At 36.0% G+C, this 20,908-nt stretch overlaps 1 protein-coding gene across 6 annotated transcripts in view; it reads right to left on the reverse strand.

The window, feature by feature from the left end:
• Positions 1 to 20,908, reverse strand: part of SUGCT (succinyl-CoA:glutarate-CoA transferase) — a 684,957-nt gene that overhangs the window by 574,874 nt on the left and 89,175 nt on the right. For all 6 annotated transcript variants that reach the window (XR_009520588.1, XM_060020208.1, XM_060020209.1 and 3 more), the window contains exon 8: positions 20,365 to 20,508. Coding sequence is in view for 5 of the 6 variants with exons in the window: in XM_060020208.1 (XP_059876191.1) it covers positions 20,365 to 20,508 (144 nt within the window). In the remaining variant the exon portion in view is untranslated. The remainder of the gene's footprint in view (positions 1 to 20,364; positions 20,509 to 20,908) is intronic.

Raw genomic sequence — 20,908 nt, forward strand, 5'->3', positions numbered from 1 at the left:
TTTTAAGTTTCTGCAGCTTCCTTTAGAAAAAATCTCAGAATGTATATGTATTGTCATCTACCTTACAAGAGTGGTTCAGGGCTTCCCTGGTGGTGCAGTGGTTAAGAATCCACCTGCCAATGCAGGGGACAGGGGTTTGAACCCTGGTGCGGGAATATCCTGCATGCCACAGAGCAACTAAGCCCGTGGGCCACAACTACTAAGCCTGCGCTCTAGAGTCCACGAGCCACAACTACTGAAGCCCGCGTGCCTAGAGCTCATGCTCCACAACAAGAGAAGCCACTGCAATGAGAAACCCACGCACCGCAACGAAGAGTAGGCCCCGCTCACTGCAGCTAGAGAAAGCCCACACCCAGCAACAAAGACCCAACACAGCTAAAAATAAATAAATAAATTTATAAAGAAAAAAAGAAAAGTGTGGTTCAGTTTTAGGAAGAATTGACTGAACTGAAAACAAACTATCCCACCAAGAAGACACAGTGTTCTTGGAAATTTAGAGATAACTATATGGATTCTAGAGCTGCCCCGAAATTTCTGGCAATTGCCTCTCAACAATGTTTTAATCCTCTGCCCCTATGAAAATCCACCTAAAATGTAAAATTGCTGAAAAATCATTGACGTAAAGCTTGAATCAGAAGTGATATGGACCTTCACTTGTACAGAACATGAATTTTTTTTAATATTAATGAAAATTTATATATAAAACCCAAATTATCGAGATAGCTTCAGCCACCAGAGGGCAGACAGCAGAAGCAAGAACAACTACAGTCCTGCAGTCTGTGCAATGAAAAGCACATTCACAGAAAGATAGACAAGATGAAAAGGCAGAGAACTATGTACCAGATGAAGGAACAAGGTAAAACCCCAGAAAACAACTAAATGAAGTAGAGATAGGCAACCTTCCAGAAAAATAATTCAGAGTAATGATAGTGAAGATGATCCAGGACCTCGGAAAAAGAATGGAGGCAGAGATTGAGAAGATGCAAGAAATGTTTAACAAAGACGTAGAAGAATTAAAGAACAAACACCTAGAAGAATTAAAGAACAAACACCTAGAAGAATTAAAGAACAAACAAACAGAGATGAGCAATACAATAACTGAAATGAAAAATACACTAGAAAGAATCAATAGCAGAATAACTGACACAGAAGAACGCATAAGTGACCTGGAAGACAGAACAGTGGAATTCACTGCCGCAGAACAGAATAAAGAAAAAAGAATGAAAAGAAATGAAGACAGCCTAAGAGACATCTGGGACAACATTAAACGCACCAATATTCGCATTATAGAACTCCCAGCAGGAGGAGAGAGAGAAAGGACCCGAGAAAATATTTACAGAGATTATAATACTCAAAAACTTCCCTCACATGGTAAAGGAAATAGCCACTTCCAATTCTAGGAAGCGCAGAGAGTCCCAGGCAGGATAAACCCAAGGAGAAACACGTCCAGACACATAGTAATCAAATTGACAAAAATTAAAGACAAAGAAAAATTATTAAAAGCAGCAAGGAAAAAATGACAAACAACATACGAGAGAACTCCCATAAGGTTAACAGCTGATTTCTCAGCAGAAACTCTACAAGCCAGAAGGGAGTGGCACAATATATTTAAAGTGATGAAAAGGAAGAACCTACACCAAGATTACTCTACCCAGCAAGGATCTTATTCAATTCAACAGAGAAATCAAAAGCTTTACAGACAAGCAAAAGCTAAGAGAATTCAGCACCAACAAACCATCTCTACAACAAATGCTAAAGGAACTTCTCTAAGTGGGAAACACAAGAGAAAAAAAAGACGTACAAAAACAAACCCAAAACAAGAAAATAGAAATAGGAACATACATATCAATAATTACCTTAAATGTGAATGGATTAAATGCTCCAACCAAAAGACACAGGCTTGCTGAATGGATACAAAAACAAGACCCATATATATGTTGTCTACAAGAGACCCACTTCAGACCTAGGGACACATACAGACTGAAAGTAAAGGGAAGGAAAAAGATATTCCATGCAAATGGAAATGGAAATCAAAAGAAAGCTGGAGTAGCAATACTCACATCAGATAAAATAGACTTTAAAATCAAGAATGTTACAAGTGACAAGCAAGGACACTACATAATGATGAAGGGATCAATGCAAGAAGAAGATATAACAATTATAAATATATATGCACCCAAGATAGGAGCACCTCAATACATAAGACAACTGCTAACAGCTATAAAAGAGGAAATCGACAGTAACACAATAATAGGGGGGACTTTAACACCTCACTTACACCAACGGACAAAACATACAAACAGAAAATTAATAAGGAAACACAGCTTTAAATGACATAATAGGCCAGATAGATTTAATTGATATTTATAGGACATTCCATCCAAAAACAGCAGATTACACTTTCTTCTCAAGTGCACACGGAACATTCTCCAAGACAGATCACATCTTGGGTTACAAATCAAGCCTCAGTAAATTTAAAAAAATTGAAATCATATCAAGCATCTTTTCTAACCACAATGCTATAAGATTAGAAATCAATTACAGGGAAAAAAACACAAACACATGGAGGCTAAACAATACGTTACTAAATAACCAAGAGATCACTGAAGAACTCAAAGAGGAAATCAAAAAATATGTAGAGGGCTTCCCTGGTGGCGCAGTGGTTGAGAGTCCACCTGCCGATGCAGGGGACACGGGTTCATGCCCCAGTCCAGGAGGATCCCACATGCCGCGGAGTGGCTAAGCCCGTGAGCCATGGCCACTGGGCCTGCGCGTCCGGAGCCTGTGCTCCGCAATGGGAGAGGCCACAGCAGTGAGAGGCCCGTGTACCGCAAAAAAAAACCAACAAAATACGTACAGACAAATGACAATGAAAACATGACGATGCAAAACCTATGGGATGCAGCAAAAGCGGTTCTAAGGGGGAAGTTTATAGCTATACAAGCCTACCTCAAGAAACAAGAAAAACCTCAAATAAAGAATCTAACCTTACACCTAAAGGAACTAGAGAAAGACGAACAAACAAAAGCCAAAGCTAGCAGAAGGAAAGAAATCATCAAGATCAGAGCAGAAATAACTGAAATAGAAACAAAGAAAACAATAGCAAAAATCAATAAAACTAAAAGCTGGTTCCTTAAGAAGATAAACAAAATTGGTAAACCTTTACCCAGACTCATCAAGAAAAAGACGGAGAGGACTCCAATCAGTAAAATTAGAAATGAAAAAGGAGAAGTTACAACGGACACCACAGAACTACAAAGCATCATAATAGACTACTTCAAGCAACTCTATGCCAATAAAATGGACAACCCAGAAGAAATGGACAAATTCTTAGAAAGGTATAACTTTCCAGGACTGAACCAGGAAGAAATAGAAAATATGAACAGGCCAATCACAAGTAATGAAATTGACACTGTGGTTAAAAATCTTCCAACAAACAGAAGTCCAGGACGAGCTGGCTTCAAGGGTGAATTCTATCAAACATTTAGGGAAGAGCTAACACCCATCCTTCCCAAACTCTTCCACAAAAAATGCAGAGGAAGGAATACTCCCAAACTCATGAGGTCACCATCACCCTGATACCAAAACCAGACAAAGATACTACAAAAAAAGAATATTACAGACCAGTATCGCTGATGAATATAGATGTTAAAATCCTCAACAAAATACTAGCAAACAGGGCTTCCCTGGTGGTGCAGTGGCTGAGAGTCCGCCTGCTGATGCAGGGGACACAGGTTCGTGCCCCGGTCCAGGAAGATGCCACATGCCATGGAGCGGCTGGGCCTGTGAGCCATGGCCACTGAGCCCGCGCATCCGGAGCCTGTGCTCCGCAACGGAAGAGGCCACAACAGTGAGAGGCCCACGTACTGCAAAAAAAAATAATAATAAAATACTAGCAAACAGAATCCAACAACACATTAAAAGAATCATACACCATGATCAAGTGGGATTTATCCCAGAGATATAAGGATCCTTCAATATATGCAAATCAATCAATGTGATACACCATATTAACAAACTGAAGAATAAAAACCATATGATCATCTCAGTAGATGCAGAAAAAGCTTTTGACAAAATTCAACACCCATTTATGATAAAAAACTCTCCAGAAAGTCGGCATAGAGAGAACCTACCTCAACAAAATAAAGGCCATATACGACAAACCCACAGCAAACATCATTGTGAATGGTGAAAAACTGAAAGCATTTCCTCTAAGATCAGGAACAAGACAAGGATGTCCACTCTCGCCACTATTATTCAACAAAGGTTTGGAAATCCTGGCCATGGCAATCAGAAAAGAAAAGGAAATAAAAGGAATACAAATTGGAAAAGAAGTAAAACTGTCACTGTTTGCAGATGACATGATACTATACATAGATAATCCTACAGAGGCCACCAGAAAACTACTAGAGCTAATCAATGAATGTGAAAGTTGCAGGATACAAAATTAGTGCACAGAAATCTCTTGCATTCCTATACACTAACAACGAAAGATCAGAAAGAGAAATTAAGGAAAGAACCCCATTCACCATTGCAACAGAAAGAATGAAATACCTAGGAATAAACCTACCTAAGGAAGTAAAAGACCTGTACTCAGAAAACTATGAGACACTGATGAAAGAAATCAAAAATGACACAAACAGATGGAGCAATATACCATGTTCTTGGATTGGAAAAGTCAATATTGTGAAAATGACTATACTACCCAAAGCAATCTACAGATTCAATACAATCCCTATCAAATTACCAATGGCATTTTTTACAGAACTGGAACAAAAATTCTTAAAATTTGTATGGAGACACAAAAGACCCCGTATAGTCAAAGTAATCTTGAGGGAAAAAAGCAAGAGCTGGAGGAATCAGACTCCTTGACTTCAGACTATACTACAAAACTACAGTAATCAAGACAATACTGGCACAAAAACAGAAATATAGATCAATGGAACAGGAGAGAAAGCCCAGAGATAAACCCATGCACATATGGTCACCTTATTTTTGATAAAGGAGGCAAGAATATACAATGGAGAAAAGACAGCCTCTTCAATAAGTGGTGCTGGGAAAACTGGACAGCTACATGTAATAGAATGAAATCAGAACACTCACTAACACCCTATACAAAAGTAAACTCAAAATGGATTAAAGACCTAAATGTAAGGCTGGACACGATAAAATTCTTAGAGGAAAACATAGGCAGAACACTCTTTGGCATAAATCACAGCAAGATATTTTTTGATCCACCTCCTAGAGTAATGGAAATAAAAACAAAAATAAACAAATGGGACTTAATGAAACTTAAAAGCTTTTGCACAGCAAAGGAAACCATAAACAAGACGAAAAGACAACTCTCAGAATGGGAGAAAATATTTGCAAACAAAGCAACTGACAAAGGATTAATCTCCAAAATATATAAATAGCTCATACAGCACAATATTAAAAAAAATAACCCAATCAAAAAATGGGCAGAAGACCTAAATAGACATTTCTCCAAAGAAGACATACAGATGGCCAAAAGGCACATGACAAGCTGCTCAATATCACTAATTCTCCAAGAAATGCAAATCAAAACCACAACGAGGTATCACCTCACACTGGTCAGAATGGCCATCATCAAACACTCTACAAACAATAAATGCTGGAGAGGGTGTGGAGAAAAGGGAACCCTCTTGCACTGTTGGTGGGAATGTAAATTGATACAGCCACTACGGAGAACAGTATGGAGGTTCCTTAAAAAACTAAAAATAGAACTACCATATGACCCAGCAATCCCACTACTGGGTGTATACCCTGAGAAAACCATAATTCAAAAAGACACATGCACCCCAATGTTCATTGCAGCACTATTTACAATAGCCAGGTCATGGAAGCAACCTAAATGCGCATCAACAGATGAATGGATAAAGAAGATGTGGCACATATATACAATGGAATATCACTCAGCCATCAAAAGGAACAAAATTGGGTCATGTATAGAGATGTGGATGGACCTGGAGACTGTCATACAGAGTGAAATAAGTCAGAAAGAGAATATCAAATATCATATATTAATGCATATATGTGCAATCTAGAAAAATGGTACAGATGAACTGGTTTGCAAGGCAGAAATAGACACACAGATGTAGAGAACAAATGTATGGACACCAAGGGGGAAGGGGGGGGTGGTGGGATGAATTGGGGGATTGGGATTGACATATATACACTAATATATATAAAATAGATAACTAATAAGAACTTGCTGTATAAAAAATAAAATAAAATTCAAAATAAATAAATAAAACCCAAACTTTCTATAGCCACTTCCACCTGCTAAGGTGGTGAATTAGCTGGCTGAGGTAGAAATACCAACTGGAGCAAACAAGAGGCTAGCCAAAAACTGAAGAGGAAACACTGGGTAAAGAGATGTCCACAGGGAATATTGGAAAGCTCCAACATATTCCTGGGAATCTAGAAGGGCACATGCATGTGCAGAGCTGTGTGCATGCACAAGAACGACCCAAGAAGGCCTAATATTTTACTTATAGCTGACCTTGAGGTTCTGCACAAGCACGAGTGAAAGAAGAGTTGTAAACTCTGTCCCAACACACAGAGTGTCTCAGCAAAGGCGAAGAGATACATTGGTTCAAGGCAGTTAAGAAATTCTATGTCTAATCATCAGCTGACCACTAAGCTAACTGAACACAGTGGCTTCAAAAGACAAAGAATAAAGACTTTATAAAATTCATTCAGAAAAGTCACTAAACAAAAAAACAACAACAATGAATAGCAACAACAACGAACCCTTGAGCACAGGAGAAATCTGAACTCCAAAGTTTCAACACTCTATTATTTAAAATATCCAGTTTTCAACCACAACAAAAAAATTACGAAACATGCAAAGAAACAGGAAAGTATGACCATTCATAGGGGGAAAAAAGGCAGACAATAGAAACTGTCTGTGAGAAAGCCCGGTGTTGTACCTAATAAAGACTTTATTTTTTTTAATATTTATTTATTTATTTGGCTGCGCTGGGTCTTAGTTGCAGCACGAGAGTTCTTTGTTGCCATGTGCAGGATTTTCGTTGCGGCACACAGGATCTTTAGTTGCAGCATGTGGGATCTAGTTCCCTGACCAGGGATCAAACCCAGGCCCCCTGCATTGGGAGCACGGAGTATTTTTTTTTTAATATATAATTGTCAGTTAACTTTTTTTTTTTAACATCTTTATTGGAGTAGAATTGCTTTACAATGGTGTGTTAGTTTCTGCTTTATAACAAAGTGAATCAGCTATACATATACATATATCCCCATGTCTCCTCCCTCTTGCCTCTCCCTCCTACCCTCCCTAACCCACCCCTCTAGGTGGTCACAAAGCACCGAGCTGATCTCCCTGTGCGATGCAGCTGCTTCCCACTAGCTATCTGTTTTACATTTGGTAGTGTATATATGTCCATGCCACTCTCTCACTTCGTCCCAGCTTACCGTTTCCCCTCCCCATGACAGAGACAATCTTGAAAGTAGCAAAATAAATGCAACTCATCACACGCAACAGATCCTCAATAGATTAGCACCTTAATTGTCACAAAAAAATCATAGATGCCAGTCAGCAGTGGAATAACATATACAAAATGCTAGGGGATGGGTGGAAGAACGTCAACCAAGAATTCTATACCTGGTAAAACTATTCTTCAAAAATAAAGATGGAATTAAGACATTCCTAGATAAACAAAAAAGGAAGGATTTGTTGCAAGCAAACCTGCCCAATAAGAAATACCATAGGGCTGAAATGAAAAACAAAAAACACCAGACGGTAACACAAATCCACACAAAGAAATAAAGAGCAGCAGTAAAACTAACTAAAATAAGTACGTATAAAAGACAGTATAAATGTACTTTGTTTATAAATATTTTCTTCTCCTACCTGATTTTTAAAAGAACTGAATAGAGCTATAGTGGTAAACCTGTGTTGATGGGCATACAGTGTATAAAGATGTAATTTGTATGACAATAATAGCACAAAGAGGAAGGGAGGGAACAAAGCTATACTATAACAAAGCAAGTTTTTACATGCTGTTCAAATGATGTCGGTATTAATCTAAACTAGACTGCTTTAGATTAAAATGTTAATTGTAACTCCCAGGGCAACACTAAGAAAATATGGAAAATACGTGTGGGCGCACATGCACATGTGCACACATAAACACGCAATGGGAATTAAAATAGTACACTAGAAAATAACTGTTTAACAATAAAAAGGCATTAATGGAGGGACAGAGAAATACAAAAGACACAGAATTTAGAAAACAATAGCAAAATGGCAAAGAAAAAAAGCAGAGATTGGCAGAATATGTTACAAAAATTGATCCAAGTATATTCTGTCTATAAAAGACATACTTTAGATTCAAAGACACAAAGAGATCAAAAGTAAAAATATGAAAAAAATATACCATGTGTAATGGGCTGAATTGCGTCTCTCCCAAAATCCGTATGTTGAAGTCCTAACCCCAGCATCTCAGAATGTGCCAAAATTTGGATAGGGTCTTTCAAGATGTAATTAAGTTAAAAATGACATCACTAGGATGTGCCCTAATCCAGTATGACTGATGTCTTTACAAGAAGAGAAAATCTGTATTCAGATATATACAGAAGGAAGATGATGTGAAAACACAGGGAATGATAGCCATTGACAAGCCAAGGAGAGAGGCCTGGAACAGTTCCTTCCCTCATGGGCCTCAGAAGAAGTTAACCCTGACAGCACCTTGATCTTAAAGTTCTTAGAGTTCAACCCTCCAAAACTGTGAGAAAATAAATCCCTGTTGCTTAAGACACCCAGTCTATGGAACTTTGTTATGGCAGCCCTAGCAAATAATATATCATAAAAATAGTAACCAAAAACAGATTGAGAATATCAGAAAAAAGAGACTTTGAGGCAAAAACTGTTACTAGAAGCAAATTACATTTTATACATTTATAATACATTTATATAATTATAATAATAGTTATAATAATAATTATACAATAATATATAATAATTATAATAATAGTACATTTTATAATAATAAAGTGGTCCATTTATCAATAAGACATAACAATTATAAACATATATGTACCTAACAGCAGAGCACCCAAAACATAAAGCAAAACTGACAGAACTGAAGGAAGCAAAAAACAATCCAACAATAAGAGATGGAAACTTAAATATACCATTTTCAATAATAGATATAGCAACTAGGCAGAAAATCAACCAAGAAATAGAAGACTTGAAATGCAAAAATGCAAATCAAAACCACTTCAGACCCCCTATAATAGCTAAAGTAAAAATTATGGGGAATAGCAAGTGTTGACAGGAATGTGAAAAAACTGTAAACCTAATGAATTGCTGGTGGGATTGTAAAATAGTGAAGCTGTTTTAGAAAAAAATTGACAGCTCCTCAAATGTTACACAAAACTTTACCATATATACCAACTAGACCAAAGAAACATCTATATAACACTCCACAACATCAGCAGAATACACATTCTTCTGTACCACACCTGGACCATCCTCCAAGATATACCAAAAACAAGGCTCAGTAAATGTAAAAGGACTGAAACTACATAGTGAATGTTCTCCAACTACAATGGAATGAAGTAAGAAATTAAAAATACAAGGGTATTTGGGAAATTCACAAACAGGTGGAAATTAAACAACACATTCCTAACAACCAATGGATCAAAGAAGAAATCTCAAAGGAAATCAGAAAGTGATTTAAGATGACTGAAACAAAACACAACATACCATAACTTATGAGATGAAGCTAAAACAGTTCTTAAAGGGAAATTTATAACTGAAAACAACTATATTAAAAAAGAAAAAGACCTCAAATCAATAACCTAACACTCCTCCTTAAGATACTACAAAAAGAAAAACAAACTAATCCTGAAACTAGCAAAAGGAATGAACTATTAAAGATAAAAGTGGAATAAATGAAATATAGAGTATAGGAAACCAATAGAGAAAAATCAATGAAATCCAAAGTTGGTTTGTTGGAAAGATCAACAAAATTAACAAACCTTAAGCTAGACTCACCAAGAAAAAAATAAAGAAGACTCATTTACTAAAATCATGAATAAAAGAGGGAATATTTGTACTGACCTTACAGAAACAGAAAGGATTCCATGAGAATACTATGAACAATCATATGCCAATAAATTAAATAACCTAAATGAAATGGATAAATTCCTACAAAGACACAAATTACTGACTAAATAATAAATAGAAAAACTGAATAGACATATAACAAGTAGAAAGATTGAATTAATAATCATAAAACTTAACAAAAAAGCAGCAGCCCAGACTTTTTTAGCTTCACTGGTGAATTCTACCAAATAATTAAAGAATTTGTACCAATTCTTCACCAATTCTTCCAAAAACTAGAAAAGGAGAAAACAACTCGTTCTATGAGGTATCTTTCTGATACCAAAAACCAAGAAAACCATCACAAAAAAAGAAAATTATGGAGCAATTCTCCTTTTTGAATACAGACCTCAAAATTCTTAGCAACATACAAGCAAACTAAATATAGCAACTTTACCAAGAATTATAAAACATAACCAAGTGAGATTTTTCCAAGGATTACAAAATTGGTTCAATATACAAAAATCAATATCAATTGTTAATCAATGTTAATCAATAATCAAATAACATATTAATAAGATAAGTGACACAAACCAATTAATGATCTCAATAGTTACAGAAATAGCATTTGCCAAAATCCAACACCCTTTCATCATACTAGTGGTGAAAAACTGAATTTTTTGCCCTGAAATCAGGAAAAAGAAAAGGATGTCTGTTCTTGACACTTCTATTCAACATTGTACTTGGGTTCTTTCTATCCAGGGCAATGAGGCAAGAAAAAGAAATGAAAGGTGTTCATGCCGGAAAGAAAGAAGAAAAACTATCTCTATTCACAGATGACATGACCTTGTATATAGAAAATCCTATAGTATCCACTAAAATATTCTTAGAACTAAAAACACAAGCCCAGCGAGGTTGCAAGATACAGAGCAATATACAGTCATTATGTTAAGCTCCATTGCTCAGTGCTGACCACATTACTTATCAAAATCATCCTCCCAAAAGACAAGTCAAGATATGTTATATTTGTACACTCTTCTTAAAAGCTAAAACATATTCCCCAGTCATCCTTATTCACCATAACATTGCCAAGAATAACAGCGTGCTTGGCATTGGGCGCTCAATAAACATTTAAGTGAATAAATAAATGAATGAATGAATACTGGGAGCACCTTATACCCTTAAGGATAAGTATAATACAGTTTCTGGATCCAGACTGAGTTCAGGTCCCAACTCTGCTATTTACTGGCTGTGTGACATAGGGCAAGTTACAGTGTTATTCTACGCCTCTGCTTCTTCCTCAGTAAAATGGGAATAATAAAACTGTTGGGGAAATAAATCAGTTAATATATGCAATGTGCTTAGAACTGTGTTTAGTATAAAGTAAATGTTACCTAAGTTTTATGATGTTTTTAAAGTCACTCTCAATGATTCAACTTTGGAGAATATAAACAGCCTATACAATACAGCATCTACTCCAAGGTCAGCAAGTTCATAGCACTCTCTCAATGTTGCACCTTTATATTATTATTGTTAATAATCACAGCACTCCTTTTCCAGAAACTGTCTCAACCTTCTCAATACCAGTCTCCAGTCAGCCCAAGAGGCAGAAAAGACTAACACTGTTTGCCGTTCTATGTTGCTTCTACTATCATTCTACAAAAACAGCACCAGAACTCAACTTTTGCTCTACAAGCTTGATCTAGTACCCTGACAATAAATTCACTCCCCACAAAAAAGAACAGTCCTCTAACTGACTTCTAACTTCTAACAGGCCTACTAGTCATAGAATATTGGATTATTATTTAAATTAAATGTCACATCTCATGTTTGTTCTCCAGATAAGTATTAATAAATGGCCAGATTTACTGCTAATGCCAACTTCTAAAGAATGTCTTTCACTGGGCTTTTTGTCAGTGCCTAGAACATGCCAAGTTTTGTCCTGCTTCAGGCTTTTGCATTAACTGTTCTCTCCATCTGGAACATCTTGCCCTGGCTAACAGAAGTATCCCTGCTATCTTTATGAAACTGTTGCATATCCTTATGCAAATTTATCACTGTTACTTGTTTATTGTCTGTATATACAACTACAATGTAAATTCCATGGGGCAGGAAACTTGCTGGCTTGTTTATCATTTATTGTATAATCTGGCATAAGAAACAAGTGTGGATGGATGGAAAGATGGATAATGGATGGATGGATGGATTCCGTGAGTGCAGATTCAACTTAATTTCTTAGTCCCTAGAGTGAGTATCAATGGGTTTAAAAATAGAGACCAACATCATAACTTTAAAGTGAAAATATATTTAGTATATGGCATTTACCATAATGGAAAAGTAAACTAAGCATATAAAAATGGCTGAAACCAAAGCAGTTTCCTTTTAGCCCTCAATTAACTAGAAAATGAAATCAACCAGAATATCAAAATTTCTAAGCACTTCAGCTAATCAAGATCTTATTTTACACTGGTGGTATATAATGACTCTAGGCTACGAAAAAATTAAAAATTATTCGGCATTATTCCTCATACACATTCTGTGAAGAACCAAAGTGATTTCCCTGGAAATTAAATCTCAGTCACCATGCTTGCTGCCAATGGTTTACTTATCCTTTAGCTGCAATGATGACATAATAGTTGGGGCCAAATAGATTCCACTGGGAATCAGTTGGTCCATAACTTAGGACAGGTAAAGAGTCACCATTAATTAGCAAATATAGAAGGATGTAATTACTACATTTTATTCTACATAAAATTTTCCGACCCTAGAAAGTACCAAGATGGAGGTGGACGTGATTAACTTAGCAACAAAAATAAATTGTTCTACTCTAGTAATAGAGAACAGAGGTGATTCTAAGACTGTTAAACCCACCTTTAGGAACAGTCAATTAAGTTCACTATTCTACAAGATCCTTCAAAGACAAAATCTAAATTCGGGGAATATCCATCAACACCAATGGCTCTTTCTCCTCCTATTTCTTTTATATCTTTATCTTAATTATGTTTCTATTTTTCAGAACATTTTGAAAGCACCAAATTGTTTTAAAGTATCTAATGAGAATTAAATTAGATCACAATGAAATTTGTGTTCTGGTTTTATTCTATTCTCCTTTGAGATATTCTCCCACTAGTAATTATCAATTATTACAAGTTAAAACCCCTGGTTTCCCTCATTATGGCTCATGTCATATAAAAATATGACATGTCCACGAATATAACTAAAGATTTCAGTTATATAAAACCAGAGCATCCTCTCAATACTTATATTTTGCTGAATCTTCTTTAAAAAAAAAATAGTGAACCGTGTTTTGTAATGCAGTCAACTTGTATTCAATCCAACCAATAGTATAAAATAATAACAAAAAATAATAGATTTTCTAAAATCTTTGCAGTTTTCTTTGGAAGTCATCTGATTTTTCATTTTTTGTGTGTGTCTTTATCTACCTACTTACTCATCTTAATATTATTTATATTTTAATATTCATATATCCCCTGAAATTAAATTGATAGAGCAGTGGGAAGCCTTAGAGAATTAAAGAACTGAAGTTAGACGAGGATTAAAAATTGGCCACAAGTAACTAAAGACTGTCAGGCTGGCATGAACCTTCAAGACAGGAATGCATTAGGCTCCTCAGGGAAATTCAAATGCAAATTTGTAGTTCCCAGATTTCTTCAACTTTCTGATATTATCCTCTTTTTTTTTTTTTTTCCCTCTCCCTACTCCAGTCTCTCAACTTCTTTGGTCACAGACTGCTGCTTCTCCATCTTTCCACCCTCTATTTACCCTTCAGGATAATCTTAACTTTCAGCCGCCACTTCCTTCCTGTATACAGGATTGTCTTTCCTCACAGATTGGGACATTTGAGACTGTTCTCAAGGTAATTCTTCCGGAGCTGACTTATTAATTAGGTAGAGTGCCTAAGGCCCACAATACTTTAGGAGTACACAGAAATGTTTTAATTTTAATTTATTTTAAAATCTGAAGAAAAAAATGAATATGTAATACCAGTAAACACACAATAATTAGTTATATTCATCTTTATATGAATGCAGTTATAAATATAATTCTTAACATTTTTATGGAGGAAAGGACCCATAAAGGCAAAATTTTCTAGGGCTCACAGAAATCTTAATAGTCCTTGAATTCTTCTGAGTCAGCCCAGCCTTACATCCCTCCCCAGTCAAAACTGGTGCATTCTAGCCTCATGGGTAAGATCCAGACCAGAGGTGACTATAAAGTATTTCAAAATCTGATTTATGATGATGTTTGCAAAATTCACTAAATTCACTAAAAACTGTTAAAACGGTCACCCCTGAAATAGGATGAATTTTATGATATGTAAAATGTAACTCAATAAATTTTTAAAGGTATAGATTAAATAGGAAAAGCAAAAACACAGGTGTATCTAAAAGACACAAAAGTATCAGATTATTATACTTGTTTGAATTCAAAAGTTTATCCATAAAAATGTGCTATAATAATGAGTTAAAATCTCATCTACCCTAAATATGAACAATCTACAAACAAGGAAAAAAAGGTGAAATAAAAAATTCCAAAACATTCTATATGTGAAAATAATTATAGAAGTTTGGTGCTAAAAAAAACCTAACTCATTGTAGTAGTAATTAGGGGAGCCTGGTTGCAATTAAGTACAGGAAGGATATTAAAACTTTCAAAAGATATTTCTGTAAGCCACAACAGAAGAATAAGAGCAACAGAATAATTGGAACCACATCCAAACCCACTTCCTTGTTATTTACCAATATCATGTAAAGAATACTGTTTAGATGCTGACATTAGACAATCTTCAGTTGACAACTTTAAATCATATTAAGACTAAGAAAAAAAAAATCAAAGAATTTTATGACAAGGGTTAAAAGTTTATAGCCTTGAAACTACAAAAAATTTGGTGCCCACTACAAACCACATCCCGACAATTGTCATGTCTCTACGATGAAATGGTTTTGTTGTGGTTGAGGCAATCATTTCTGAGTTAATTATTAGCTACTATTCAAATCAAGTGCTATTTGTCTATTGTACATTAGATCACTTCTAAGAGAGGGGGTACAAAATTTCATTTTTAGCAACTGATACTGAATGTTATAATCATTCATTTGTCATCCTATGCAATGCAATCAAAATGAGTAGAAAACTATGTTTTTTACCACTGCATGAAATGGCAGTCATTTTCCAGGCAGCTGAAATTAAGTTCAAATGTTATCTGCTTAATGCAAGTGAACATTTATATAAAAAAAAGAAAATGAATACATTTTTTAAAAGGTGAAGTTTCCTATTACGTTACTTTGAAAAGTATCTAGAAATAGCACTTCCTATTTACATAAAGCAGATTTTAATCATTTTGTGGTTTGGTTTTTAGATCTAAAATCTACAAATGTTATCTTAAATTGACAAACTAAGTGAAGTTAGTCAAGATTTCTCTAATATGAAAAGATATAATAATTATGATAAAATCATGTCAATAACCATCTTTTTAATCTCAGCATATTTCTAACATTGTGAAATATTTTTTCAATAACCTAATAAAATTAATGCTACTCATCAGTAGTATACTTTCTAATAGACAAAGAATTTGCCATATCCTTTGTTGCACTAGAACTTCAAAACAACCCAGTATGTTAGTATAGTGAACATCTGTTGATTGGCTCCCTATCATCCTTTTCCCCTTCCTCTGGCCAAAAAATAACTCCACCATTCTTCAAGGAAATCATCTCTCCCCAGTCAAAGCCATGTGGTTTGGGTGGAGTTAACCCTGTCCCTTGTATCGGGAATGGCTTAAGCCAATCAATATAGTTTATCTTTCAGGACTCATTAATTGGTTCAGGAATATTTCACTTAACCCAGTCATTTAACAGTCACAGTCTTGTGTTCTGGGACTTCTAGGAAAGGGCACTTCCTTTCTCTTCCATGGGAACTACTGAAAAATTCAGAAACTTTCCTGGGTGGTACAGTGGAAAGATGTAAGATCTGGAACAAGAATTGCTAAAACTTTAGCTCTTCACAATGAAGAATGGAGAAAAGGGGAGAGACAAGGAGAAAGCACAGAATAGGAATGAAAACAGGAAAGGAAAGAAAGACAAGCAAAAAAAAAAAAAAAAAAGACAGAGAAAAGAGATGCCCAAGGCTAGAGAAGCACACAGGAGAAGAAAAGAGAGAGTCCAGAGCCAAAGAATAGGGCAGAGGCAAAGAATCAACGAAAACCGGAGGTTAGGCTGCAGTGGGTTCAGAGAACTTAAAGGCTTTTATCACCCATTGTGTTGCACTTCAGGAAGGCTTCAGCATAAATTATTACCTGTACCACTGCCCTTTGAAACTCTGTAACACTCTTCACAGCTCAGAGGTTATTTTGAATGTGGCAACGGTAGCAGTACCCAAGGAGACATAGTCTTTGGTTGAAAGACCATCACCTAACAGAATTTATAAACAGAAGCCTTAAAAAGTTAAAATCCAGATTCCTAAGCATGATATATGAGGCCCAACCACATTCTGCAACCCCATTAGGGAACCACAGGGAACTATATATCACCTCCAACTCTCCCATACAACTTGGCTGCCTCTACTAGTAAACTCTGAACAGCTATGTCACCTCCCACTCCAAGCTACCTAGCACAGAGCCTGGGATACAGTTAGTGCTCAGTGGACTAGAGCTGAAACAAAAAATCCAGTCATCGCATGACTCCAAATGCTATTTTTCTCAAAATTCTCATATTTCAACAAAAACACTTGTCCATCAGGTTAAAGTCCATGATGGCTTTCACTCAGTGGATCTAAACATGATTAGATAATGACCCAGAAGAGCCCACTTTGTTGCACTATCTTACTGTAGCTCTCGGCATGCTTTGGGGAGGTGGGGGCAGTCTTACTATGTGTTTCCTTATTACTGAGTGCTCTTTTGTTTCCCCTGCCTCTTACTCAATTTGCCTTCTCCCCTTTAGCTTCACCACAGGAAAGCTGGAGCTTGCCTGTCCCTCAATGTCAAAGTTTTTCCTTCATTAAGCAGGGGAAAGAGAATGATTCAGGACATCAGAAACCAGAGGTCTTGCTGTGACTCTGCTGCTCAAGTAGGTCAACCTCTCCTAGCCTCAGTTTTCTTATAAGTAAAATGAGAATAGAAATACCTGATCTACCTACATACCTCCAATGATAATTATGAGAGCAAAATAAAATAGTAGATGTGTAAGTGCAAAGCTCTAAAATAAGGCATAACAAATTTTTATTGTTAAAAGGTAGTTAATGACAATGGCCAAGATATAGAAACAATGAAATTGTCCATCAATGGGTGGAGAGATAAAGAAAATGTGGTATGTACATACACTGGAGTATTATTCATTCATAAAAAAGAAGGAAATCTCGTCATCTGCAACAACATAGATGGATCTTGAGGGCATTATGCTAAGTGAAATAAGTCAGACAGAGAAAGACAAGTACCATGTGATCTCACTTATATATAAAATCTAAAATTTTTTGAAATTTTTATTTAAAAAATATACCAAATTCATAGCTACAGAGAACAGATTGGTGGTTGCCAGAGGTGAGGGATAGGACATGGGCAAAATGGGTGAAGGGCGTCAAAAGGTATAAACTTGCAATAATACAATAAATGCCATGGCGATGTAATGTACAGCATGGTGACTACAGTTAATAACACTATATTGCATATTTGATAGCTGCTAAAAGAGTAGATCTTAAAAGTTATCACAAGAAAAAAAATTTTTGTAACTATATATGGTGATGGATGCTAACTAGACTCATTGAGGTGACCACTTCACAATACATACAAATACCGGATCATTATGTTTACACCTGAAACTAATATAATGTTATATGTCAATTATAAAAAGGTAGCTAATGAGCCTTAAATACACTAATAATTTTAGCTACCTTTGACTGGGTTAGCTACAGCACAATAGGCTAAATCACTGCTACCATGTTTGCCAAAAGCAAATCATTTCATCATTTGTTGTTTATCAAGGACTTATCCTAAGTCAATGATTTTCTACTTTTTTCTAATTTTCCCTAAGCAAGTTTAAGGGTTATGAGGCATACCCATTGGTAACAGTGGTTCTCTGATTGATCTCCAAAGATTGTTAGACCTGCTATTTGACAAATACTGGGCTGGGCTTTGAGGATACCGCTATAAGCAAGAACAAACATTATTCCTGCACACATGGAACTTAACAGCCTCAAGGAGCAACATGAACAACAAATATAGACACACACCCAAAGTGTGCATGAGTTTGCATTTACTGTACCCTCACTTTGAAACAGCCCTACCAGTGATTCCACCCACCTCCATGCCCACCCCCATGGAACCACACACCTCCAGACTGTGAATCACTGTGTTAGGTGCTAGAGGAGAATTCAACTCTATAATACTCTACAAGAGAATTTTTTCCAAAACTAATTAATTCATCATTGACATATTATAAGAAAAGTAGTCTGGGTAGAGATCTGAAGACCTAAGCAGAGCCCCAAATACAGGACCAGCTACATAATTTGTGAGTACTGGTGCAAAATGAAAAATGCAGGGCCTCTCATTCAAAAAATATTAAGAATTTCAAGGCAGTGACAGCAGAGCATTTAAATTAAGCCTAGTGCCTTCTGTGACTGCATAGGTCACACACCTATGAAATCTTCACGGCTCCCATATTTACTGGATGTGCAATTTTACCCAATCACTTAACCTACCTCGAGTTCCTTACAGCTATAAAATTAGGGGAGGAAGGAAAAAACTCAGCTTCTTCCCAGACCTGACATCTGCTTCTCTGTTAAGAAGAGAGATCATTCATTTGGAGAGAGTTCTTTTACCCTTTTATTATAACCATTAAAACCCCGACTGTGACTCAAAGCTAGTGTTGAAAACTCATAAAAAGTATTTCACTTTCAATCGTATTAATGTTTTTTTACGTCTATGCACTACCTTAATTTTGTCTAAAAGAAAAAAATCTCCAAAGCAGAGTTCCAAGATTTCTATTTTCCCATGTATGCCATTTAAATCTGAAATTCCCAACTGAGGTCTTTGTCTATGAAGTAATTTTTCCCACAGTAAAATGTCTCCTTGTACAAGTTAGATGTTTTCTTTTTTTCCCCTCCTTGAAAAATTACCTATTCAAAATCAACTTCCACATATGGTACAGCATCTAGGTTTGATCCAGTGAAAAGGAGGCAAACATAACTGACAGCTATCTAAACCAAGGGTTCTTAATCTGGAGCTTATGGTAAGAATTTGGAGAAGTAATTAACTTGAATGAAAAAAAAATTATATCTTTATTTTCATCAACCTCTAACTAAAATTTAGCATTTTTTTCAATTATGAAGGTAGACAACAAACCACAGTAGTATTAGCAGTACCTAAGTATGACCTGATCACCAGTAAATATTCTACATATTTTCTTATAGTTGCAGATATCTCAAAATATCATTCATGCTCAACACTACCTCAAAATTGCAACAGTTACTGAATCCACTAACAGATATCCTGTTTTAATGTATTAATAAAACATCATATGTACTATTATAACACAAAATTGGTTTTTACATTGAAATAACTACATCTCAATATAGTTACCTCCCTCTGTAATCCTAAGTATCTTATTCTATGCATTTAAAAACATAATTCTGAGGAAAGGTTCACAGACTTCACCAGATTACCCAAAGGGTCCATAGCACAAAAAAGATGAATAAACTCTGGTAAAAAGAAATTACAGAGCTCGCATGACATGAAATAGAAACAACTGTACTCCTGTCTCAAAAACAGTAATAGACCTATTCTAATAAAAACAGTCTTTAGGGCTTCCCTGGTGGCGCAGTGGTTGGGAGTCCGCCTGCCAATGCAGGGGACACAGGTTCGTGCCCCGGTCTGGGAAGATCCCACATGCCGCGGAGCGGCTTGGCCCGTGAGCCATGGCCGCTGAGCCCGCGCGTCCGGAGACTGTGCTCCACAACGGGAGAGGCCACAGCAGTGAGAGGCCCGCATATCACCAAAAAAAAAAAAAAGAAAACAGTCTTTAAAATTCTGGTTCAACAGCAATGTCTACATTATAACAAAATCTTCGTGGTCCATTTATTTTAATAAGACAATATCAAGGACACCAAAACAGAACAGCTTTTGCTGTTGTTTTGGTTTTTTTGGGGGGTGGGGGAAATTCTGTTGTTTTTTTTGTTTTTGCACATGTGACCACAGGATTTGATATGAAAAAGTGTAACACAGATACATGTTTTTATGCCACTATCTAAAATGCTATTTGGATTGGTACCTGGGATGACAGTAGGTTACAATCAATGAACAGTCCTTTTCCGGTTTTATATCTTTGTATCAATCCAGCCATAATGGCTCCATAAGCATAAAGGCCAGTGGCAAGATCAGTCATGGCCACTCCTGGACGAACTGGATCTCCATCCTGATTTGAGGGTTAGGTTGAGAAAAACAGAGAAACTGAAAATTAAAAACATCATATGAGTTCACAAATATCCTAAGGTCAAATAAAAGAAAGAATTGTATATCATGTGCACACATACATACACACACAAGAAGTACAACAAATTGCTGTTGGTGGTAAGGATATATTTACATCTGCTGTATATTTATTATTCTTCTGAATCCACCCCCTACCAACAAAACTAAACCAAACCAAATGAAATAAAAGACTTTTAAAAACATGTCTAAAGTTCCTTCTTAATGTATTTTACATTATTTATACCAAAAAAAGTGAATAAGTGAATTTGAATTTAAATGAGTTAATCTGTTGGAGAGGAAAGAGTTAAAGTATTTTTTTTTCTTGTTGGGTTAGGAGGTTTTCC

Source organism: Delphinus delphis, chromosome 9, assembly GCF_949987515.2.
Source record: "Delphinus delphis chromosome 9, mDelDel1.2, whole genome shotgun sequence".
Taxonomy (NCBI): domain Eukaryota; kingdom Metazoa; phylum Chordata; class Mammalia; order Artiodactyla; family Delphinidae; genus Delphinus; species Delphinus delphis.